Raw genomic sequence first — 10,096 nt, forward strand, 5'->3', positions numbered from 1 at the left:
AATCCCTGATATATTTTGGGGTATACTGCCCTTTCATTTTTTATTTTTTTATTTTTATCCTGGTGATTAATCCCTGATATATTTGTAGACACTTCAAATAATAAGATAACAGGCCAAAAAAGTTAAAGTGGCTCCGCACCCAAGGGCACGAAGCACCTTTATATTCCTTTTATTTTCTACTCTTTCCACATGTTAATTATCACATTTTGATTTAGCACTAATTTTAAAAATTATACTGTAGTATATTAAAAATTAGGTTATAAAAGTTAAGTCCAAAATAAAATAAGAAGGCTTAGTAATATTGGATTCATTACTAAAAATAATTATGACAAATATTAGAGAATAAATAAAAAAATTAGTACTAACAAGTAATAATGGACTGATACAGAAATATAAAATTACTCTATTAATTTAAATAGAGAGAAATTAAAATTGATATATTATTAGATGTGTAATTTTGAATGGAATATCTGGATAATATTTTAATTTGAATGATTAACCAAAAAGGACATCCCAATCTGCAGCCCTAGATTTTATACTGAAAGATATCATCTTTCTATACTCTACAGACAACGTAGACAAAAATTTGAATAGTACAAATGGGAGATAACTCAACACTGGAAAGGGGTACAGAAGAGATTTAAAAATTAAAAGAGACCATTTTTAAAATTAAAAGAGACCATTTTTTTGTCTACTCAAAAATGTTGGTATCATCTTTTTGGCATAACTTACATCTGCTGCTAAATCAGGTTTTCTGCATTTTGCAGCCGAATTTTTGCACATCTTACATATAAGAAGAGCATCCTTAATCCTGGCCCAGGATTCAGGCTCCAAGTCCCCTCTACATCATCATTCTCTTAAATTTGAGTTCCATGCCACGACTAATCTAACTCTGCAGACCCCAACCCGGGCCACAACTAATAAATTGCATTATTCACAACTTCAACCTATTTTACTCGTAAATGCAATACGTTAAACAATTCAAATCGGAAAAATACATTGTTCAGTAGAAATTAAAATTACAAATCCTAAACAAAGCAAATTAAAAATCCTAGAAAATAAAAATACAAGTCATACATTTTTTTTAGAAAAGGATAAAACTACTACTTCTTCATTTGTGCGCGAAGATAGGCGATCATCTCATGGTGCAATTCGAGATCGAACTCTGACATTGTCGAGGTATCCCTCGATGTCAACTCCGTCAGTTGGCTCATCCGCCATGTAATACTCATCTCAGACATAGAGTCGGCGATCTTATCCAGAGATTGATTGGGCGGCGGTGGCGGCATAGCGGAGTAGCTCGCAGTTGCCTTCCCCTTCGCTTTCCTCTTTGTCGTCTTTGTTCCCATCGGACGACTTTGAGTGCTAGGGGATGAGAGGAAGACGTCATCGTCTGTCACGTTGAGGTCGATCGCCGGACCTCCTTCGCTCGAATAGTAGTGTCCGGCGGCGGAAACTTTGGTTCTCTTCGGCGCCCCACTTGCCGCTGGTTCTACCCCACCGGTGTACTTCGGGCTCTTCTCGACAAGCTTCCAAACGTCGAAGTACTTGAAGTGCTTCTTCACGTCAGAGAAGAAATCCGCCTTGGCCTTCTCCATGAGGTCCATCTTGCTGTGCCCGTTCGGCCACATCCGGACTACATTAGTCCACTTGCCATTCCACTTGTTCACATCCTTCTAGACCCGACCCCAATGCTTGCGTAGCTTCACGTAGCTACGCTCGAACGACCCTCTAGGTCTACCAGCGTTGTACTTCTTCGCAATCGGCTCCCAGAACGCTTTGACGCTCTGTTGGTTGCCGATGATAGGATCCTCGGAGACGTCGATGAAGTTCTTGGCCAACCACAATGTCTCCTGCGGACTATACTTCTTCGGCCCCTCACCATCCTCAACCTTGCCCTTGCCCCTCCCTACAGCGGGCTACATATCACTGATTTCGTACTCATCAGTGCTAACTGGCGATATTATTTCCATGTTGGTAGGCAACCTCGGGCTAGGCGTTGCATTAGGGTCGGGCGACGGCGGCACGTACCAGTTGTTGGCGTTGACAAAATCGTCCATCTGTCGTTGATCGCTGTTAAACCAATCCATAGAAGCCGAAAATATTGTAATATAAGATGATTGAAATTGAGAAAGTGTGGAAAAAATGGTGCACAAATGGAGTATATATAGGCAATAAAACGAAAAAAAAATCAAATGTTGGGGACTTGCGGCACGGCCCGGAAGACATCCAACGCCGGGCCGGGACTCATCTCGTGCGGCACGGCACGGTTTAACGCATGCAGGCCGGACCCCGGGCGCGTCCCTGGGCCGCGACTGAGTCCCCGGGACCGGCCTAGGCCGCAAATTCATCACCTCCATCGCGCGGGGCCGCGGGCCGGTTGTCCGGCCCGCGGCGTTAAGGATGCTCTAATACCCATTCCCTCCCTAGTCCAACCGGCCCGCGGCGTTAAGGATGCTCTAATACCCATTCCCTCCCTAGTCCATCATTCTATTACAGAACTATTTAGTAATTACAGAACTATTTAGAGAAGTATTGTTGATTTATATAATAAAATGTAAATAACAAAAGTGTGTGGTATATATAAGATCCATTTAATAAAAATAAATAAGACAATAATGACAATTTTTTTCTTAACGGATGAAGTATACAAGCATTTGTATTATACTCCATATACAACCACACAAGCCCCTAATTTTATGTAATTAATTAGTGAACAAAAAAATCACTCCGAAATAACTTATTCTGCCATGTTACTATATGGCACCAGCCCACCAATTAGTATAATACATATATAAGCCTTGATCGACCATCCTCACTCAGTATCTCAATGAATTTTGTTATTTTGTACTACTAATAATGTACTCTAGTAAAATATAAAAACAAGGTTTTAAATAAGTTTAAAGGTTGTAATAAATACAGAAGCCATTTAATGCACTGAACAAGTGTTTTGTGATTTGCTTCTGAAGGTATTTTATATATACCAGAAAAAATTTATCTTAGTGGAAATACATTCTATTGAAAAATAAGTAGTTTATTTTTTAAATTTATACTATTACTCATTTACTAACCCAAAAAATTGGTCTTAGTCCTTTGGGCCCAACTATAAGGCCCCAAATGAAACGCAACATGGGTTTAGAAAGAGAAATGGGCAAACACATACTTCTATTTCTTTTTCCCATTTCTTTATTTGATTAAATATTCGGTCGGCCATGGTAACTTTTTTCATAGGGTATCTATAAAAATTATTATGAAAGACTTTTTTATTTTGTTTTATAATCATGATATAGTCTTCCATAATATTTTTAATAGATAGATACCCTATGAAAAAAGTTACCATGGCCGACCGGGTATTTAATCAAATAAAGAAATGGGGAAAAGAATGTCAAAAAGAATGTGTTTTATATTATTTCATTGGCCCATTTCTCTCTCTAAACCCTCAAATAAAGAAATGGGGAAAAGAATGTCAAAAAGAATGTGTTTTATATTATTTCATTGGCCAATTTCTCTCTCTAAAGTCTAAACCCATGTTGCGTTTCATTTGGGAGTGTCTGCGTTTAAATGTACACACAATTCATAACATATGTATTTTCTTTGGAGTGACCCGTATAAACCACCAAAAAATTTGATAAAAGCTTATGTCAACTCTTTTTAACTATAAATAAAAAGAAAATTTAATGTTTTTGTACTTTACTACATTACAAACTACTATCATACTTATAAATAAAAATTGGAGTAGTAATTTATTATAAGTGAGTGAATACCGTTGTATTTTATGAATAAATATCACATGGACACCCCATTAATATAATTGACTCTTCGTTGCCAGGGGCTCCATTACACTATATATTATACTCAATAAATAAATAAATATATTTAATAAAAATAATATATTAAAAAAATACAAATACAACCACAAAAATGAATAAATATTACTCCCTTCGTCCGTGAAATATTTTCCACATTTAACTCGGAGCAGGTTTTAAGAAATGTGAAGAAAAGTGAATGAAAAAAATTAGTGGAACGTGGAATATAATAGTATTGCAAAATGCAAAGTGGACAACATTTCACGGACGTACTGAAATGACAAAGTAGAAGTGTCTTATTCTAAAGGAGTATATAATTTAAAATATAACCATGCCGTAAATATAAACAAGATACTATTAAAATTAAATTTGAACTAAACTCTAAATCCAACTAAATACACCAATTCTTAAACTCAAATCAAATACTACGTGAATAGTAGCCAATTTACATAGAGAAAACAACACATTAAATATATTATTATAAATATACTTATCAATTCTTTTTGTAAATGACCGAAAATATTGTGGCAAATTTTTGGCTAAAAAGGCTAAATTATCAATTTAGAATGTTGTAAACAGAAAACGTTATTAAAATTTTTAAATTGATTTTACTTTTGTGTTTGTGAAACAAGGCAGTTTATTAGGCCATCCGCAACGCTGTCTCTTAACAGTCTCATCTCTTAACTATTCATGGGCCCCACTGTACTTTTCACTCAATCTCTTAACTAAGAGACAGAACCTACAACCCTCCATCTCTTATCCATCTCTTAACTATCTCTTAACTTACTATTCATTCAATTTCATTTTTTATTTTTATTTCCAACAAATTCAATTAATAAAAACACATTTCATTAAATAAAATAAAATTACAACATAAAATAAAAATACTACTTAAAATTAAAAAAACACATAATTAAAATCCTAAAAAATAAAAATTACATAATTTAAAATACAATTTTAGATGAAAATTGGAGAGGAAATGGAGATGATTTGGGAAGAACAGATGTGTATTTGTGTGTGAAATGATGATGAAATAGGAGTATTTATAGAGTAAAAAAAAGGAAAACGGTCGAAAAATGATTTAAATCATATAAATTTAAAACTTCTTTGAGAAGTCAAGTTAGAAAATTTGTATTATCCAATAATCACATTTTAGTTGACTGTTTATTTATTTCTTTTAATTTCAGACCATAGCATAACTTGATATAGATTGTCAAAGATTAAATGAATTTTTTATATTGGAAATAATAAATTTCTTACTTCCCGCCACATATACGCATAAAAAGTAAAGTATTACTATCACTTAAAATAACGATAATATTTTATGCATCTTGTTGTTTTGATTAATGTGAGAATTTACACTACTCTTTATATTAAGAAGTTATACAAACTTTATAAGTTAGATTTAATTTTAAATATATATAATGTCATCTTATTCTTTAGTTTAATCTATAAACTTAGTAGTATTGTTTAATTAGAGGCGAATTAAAATATGGAGTAAGAACTAATAACTTTAATTGAGTAAATATAGGATGGAAATTGTAAGCATTACATATATGTGTTGTCGTTTAGCTTGTGAATTAATTCGGAGAAAAAGTATTGTAATAAATGATTAAATCTCAATTTTAACCTAAATAAATGGAAGGCAAACTAAACTCTCTAGCACAATTCCAATTTAACTCAAATATAAGTCTAATTAATATATAAATTTAATAATTTAATTATAAAAAAATTTAATGGTAGTGAACTATTTAAATGTGTTTTAAAACTTCTTCAAGAAGTTAGCATTTTATTGGGCTATTATTTGTCCTATTGTTTTTGCCTTAAAAAATTATTTTTGAATAGAAAACACCTCATCTTTCTATTTTCCTTCCAAAAAGGGCATTAAGGACATTTCATCAAACTTGCACTTTAGATTATGATAGATGTTACATAGTAAATATAAATATATCAATGTAAAATGGAGTATAGTACTATAATAAGATTAGAGTATATATTTTTCGTAGGTTGTCATTTTCTCTGGTCCCCAAAGATTTCCAGTAAACACAACTTTTGCTTCACACCACCAACAAACTCCAACTAACTACACTTTCATAAAAGAGCAATAGAAATCATATTCAGTCGGACTATCCCGTTTGTCTCATTACACTTTTAATTATTAAATACTCCGTTCCCATAATTTGTCATCATCTCTCAATGAAAGCACCAGTTGTTAAGGACCTAAATCCCTAACGATCCGATAAAACAGACAATAACGAGATAAAGATAATCCGGCGCCCGTGAGGGTCGGCGGAGATAAAGATCTGGGCGGCTGTGCGCGGGTTCAAACCCGTCGGGCAACGGCTACAGATCAGATATACGTTCCGGCTGTGCGCGGAGACCTTCCGTCGGGCAGCAGGTAGCGTAAGGAATTAGGGATTCAAAGAATCACACGTGGACTTGGCCAAAATAATATTGTATTTCATTGAATGAATATTATGGAAGACTCCACACATATTTATAATATGTGTGGATACAAAAAAGATATGTTAAATCCCTATAATATCTAAACAAAATAATAAAAGAAGATATGCTAAATCCCTATGATATCTAAACAAAATAATTATAATAGAAGAGAGTTAGGATCGTATCATGGCACTTGGGTCCTACTTTTATATATTAGTTTTATGATAAAATTTGAGTGGGAATGAGTTAGAGAATATGAGATCCATTACAAAAAATGGTAAAAGTGAAAAGTGACAAATTTTTAGGGACGGAGGGTAATGAAAATAAATGATAAATTTTCAGGGGAAAGAGGAGTATAATATATATGACGAGTCAATATAAGATTCTAGAAAGAATTAAAGCAAACACACAACATTTTGATTCGTTTATTCTAGACCAATCTATTTTATATCCAGAAGTAGTTGAAATTATGGACTATTTACGATTAGAAATGACTAAAGTATACTACATTTTTTAAGATAAAATGTTTTGGCCCATCTATTTAAAATGTTTTGTCTCATCTATTTTGTGCGATTAAATTAGTTCAAAGTAGGATAGCTCTATCATTTCTCTTGTTACCGTTAGGTGGTAGTCGGCTAACAAAGTCCACGAAATGAAATGAAATGAAATGAAATAAAATTATTACTACAATAAAGTAATACTACTATAAACACATTTTGATGAGTGTAGTACAATTTTAGTAATGTAACTACTCACTCTATTCAATATCAATGTAATCGAAGTATGATCTGATTTTGCGGAGGCAATATATACGATTTTTTTGGCAAATTCAATGCTTCTAATTTTGCAGTTGTTTTAAAAAAATCGAAAAAAGTGCAAATCCCGCTAAATAAAATTTAGGGGAATTCGCCAAAATAGAACGCTAAAAAATTCTTCAAATTCATTGAATGTATAGATTCCGAGAGATGGCGGAAATAGACGGCGCTCCGTCGTCGGAGCAGCCGCCGCCGCCGATTTCCGACATGTTCCAGAAATTCGCGCTCGCGTTCAAGACCAAAACCTACGAGCTCTTTGCCGAGGAAGATGACTACGCCGTCGTCGACTCCGATTGCGACGTTACCCTCCTCCTCGACTCCGCCGAGGAGTCCATCCCCCACCAGAAAGTCGTCGTCATCAAACCGGAATCGGATAATTCGGATGCAGAATTGAATCGGGCTCTAATTCGGTCTCTCTTCGCCACTCTCTCATCATTTGAAGCTTCGTATTTGCAATTTCAAGCGGCGCACGTGCCGGATATCGACCAGGCCGCCCTCGAGGAAGCTGATAAGTCCATCGTTTCGATTCTGCAGAAATTGACCGAGCTGAAGAATTTGTACAGGGAATCGAAGAGAAAGGGGGCGGAGTTTAGTGGTGGTTTCGTCTTCCCCGCAGCGTCGTTCTGGGAATTTCAGGTGCAGGAGAATCAGAGCAAGCTCAGGGTTTTGGAGACGATAGTCAATACACAGCAGTCGCAGATTGATGTTAAGGATGGCGAAGCAATCGAATTGAGGAAGAAATTGGACAGGATTAGGGCTTCAAATTGCGAATTGATGCGGAAATTGGGTTTAAAAGAGGGAGGCGCAGGTTTGGGGCTTGAGGTTATGCTCACAATTAGGGTTTTCGGGGCAATGCTGCTGGATTCAGTCAAATCTATGCGGTGTTTTGTGAAATTGCTGATTGATCTGATGCGTAGAGCGGGGTGGGATTTGAAGGAAGCAGCCAATTCTGTCTATCCAGGTATGAATGTGAATTACACGAAAAAGGGCCATTTCCGGTATGCATTTCTCTCTTATGTTTGCTTAGGAATGTTTCAGAATTTTGACAAAATTGATTTCGGATTATGCAATTCTGAGATCATCTCCAATGGTAATGGCACTAAACAAATCAAAAACGGTGCAACTGATGGTGATGCCATTGATAATCTGAGGCAATTGATAGACCATGTTTCCAATAGCCCCATGGAGATGCTGAGCAAGAATCCAAAATGCGAGTTTTCGCATTTCTGTGGGAGGAAGTATGAGAAACTCATACATCCAACAATGGAGTCTTCCATCTTCAGCAACCTAGATAGGAAGGATAAGGTGCTGGATTCTTGGAAGTCGTTGAGCGTGTTCTACGAGTCGTTTGTGAGGACAGCAAGCTCGGTATGGCTGCTTCACAAGCTGGCTTATTCGTTCAAGCCTGTGATCGAGATCTTTCAGGTGGAGAGAGGGGTTGAGTTCTCGATGGTGTACATGGAGGATGCCTTGGGGAGATGTGGTCTGCCTGGGAAAAGTAAGCCGCGAGTCGGGTTCACGGTTGTGCCTGGATTCAAAGTGGGGAGAACTGTTGTTCAGTCACAGGTTTATCTCACTGACTTGAAACATGTTGAGTTGTATCAAGATTTGTGATGCTGTGCATATTTTGTGTTAGAGGCCTATGGTTTTGGTAATTACTTGTGCATAAAGAAGAAAATATACTACCATGTTTTCTCCTTTCTTGTGTTAGTATTTTCTAGTAGTAGATCACTTGTATTTAGTTGACACTGAATCTATTGATTTACTTGCTATTGGTTTCATCTTGTGTATGTATTACTGTAGGTGTTGATATGTTTTTTTGGTTGTTGCACCATTGCTTTATATTATCCCTCTTTCTTCATTCATATCAAGGGCAAAGCCACAATTCTTGAATTGAAATGTTGTGTATTGTTTTTAAATTTTTCTTACAAATCTTGGCTATTGGATTCCTACGAAATTGTACTCTTCAACTTTTGGTTGGCAACGGATTGAGTGAGATAAATAGAGATAATAGTGAGATAAATAGAGACAAAATGTATAAATAAACTACAACAAGGTTATCATCTAAATCAAATAGTGTGTGGCGTGGGCTTGAGAACGACGTGAGGATGGCCTGGCCTGGCCTGGACCCAAATGAGATTTCAAATGATATATTATTTGGGCCTCCGCTTAATAATATGGGCTTTTCAGACTTATCTGTATTTTATACCAGTCTCTTGATTTTAATGTCACTAAATAAAAGATATGAGGACTCCATTAAGATAGATTCAAAGTGAATTAAGTAAGCAGCCTATTAAGATAAATTTAAATAGTAATCTGAATTGCAATAAAATGACCTCGAGAAAATGGGTCATTCTGGTCATTTCGTTACACCAAAACAATTTTTTATTTTTATTGGGGGCAAACTTGTCTATTACAAAGTGGTGGTTGGAATTTTATGTTTTGTTAAACTTAATACATTTTGTACTAAATTGAAACAAAGCTAAAATATTTTGTATGAAACCATTTGTAAAAGTAATCCGAACTTCCAGAAAACTATAAAAAATACACCGATTTTTGAATAATACGAGTACAACATCAATTTTTATGTAAGTTGTAAAAGTAGCATGCAACTTGAAAATATTAAAATATCCTTGTATTAATAATGAAGGTCGACAAATTTAGAGCAAGCTTGTGTGGTCAATATCCACTCCTCCAAATGTTACAATGTTCATGTGGAGAGCTCTCTCAAATTTCATTTTGACTTGAGTAAATTAAACTTGCAATTTTCGTGTACACATCAAACATGTTTGGAAGAGCTAGCTATTTTCACTCATGTTTTAAATACTTTTTTTGTATTCATTAAATTTGAGCAATTTAAAAAAAATTCACTAAAATTCAAACAATTTCTAAAGTTGAAGCCATTTTTATAATCTTTGGATCATTTTTACAACTGGCTCGTGCCATGAACTCCAGCTATAAAAATACAGTAAAATTAAAATTAAAGTCACTGTTTATAATTGAAATCATGAAAGAGGGCACATGTTGTAG

At 35.0% G+C, this 10,096-nt stretch overlaps 1 protein-coding gene across 2 annotated transcripts; it reads left to right on the forward strand.

The window, feature by feature from the left end:
* The first annotated feature begins 7,017 nt into the window (after positions 1 to 7,017).
* On the forward strand, positions 7,018 to 8,931 carry LOC121794262 (protein GRAVITROPIC IN THE LIGHT 1-like). Of its 2 annotated transcripts, XM_042192360.1 has the most exons (2): positions 7,018 to 8,209; positions 8,246 to 8,931. In XM_042192360.1, the coding sequence occupies exons 1-2, from the start codon at positions 7,199 to 7,201 to the stop codon at positions 8,678 to 8,680; spliced, it is 1,446 nt and encodes a 481-aa protein (XP_042048294.1). In that variant the 5' UTR covers positions 7,018 to 7,198; the 3' UTR covers positions 8,681 to 8,931. The 2 variants fall into 2 exon arrangements, with proteins under 2 accessions (XP_042048294.1, XP_042048285.1); XM_042192351.1 differs by having other exon boundaries at positions 7,018 to 8,931.
* Positions 8,932 to 10,096: the final 1,165 nt, after the last annotated feature.

This window comes from Salvia splendens, chromosome 1 (genome assembly GCF_004379255.2).
Source record: "Salvia splendens isolate huo1 chromosome 1, SspV2, whole genome shotgun sequence".
Lineage (NCBI taxonomy): Eukaryota > Viridiplantae > Streptophyta > Magnoliopsida > Lamiales > Lamiaceae > Salvia > Salvia splendens.

Excerpts from the sequence above, each read along its gene's own strand:
- LOC121794262 (XM_042192351.1), top strand. The coding sequence starts at position 7,199 with ATGTATAGATTCCGAGAGATGGCGGAAATAGACGGCGCTCCGTCGTCG.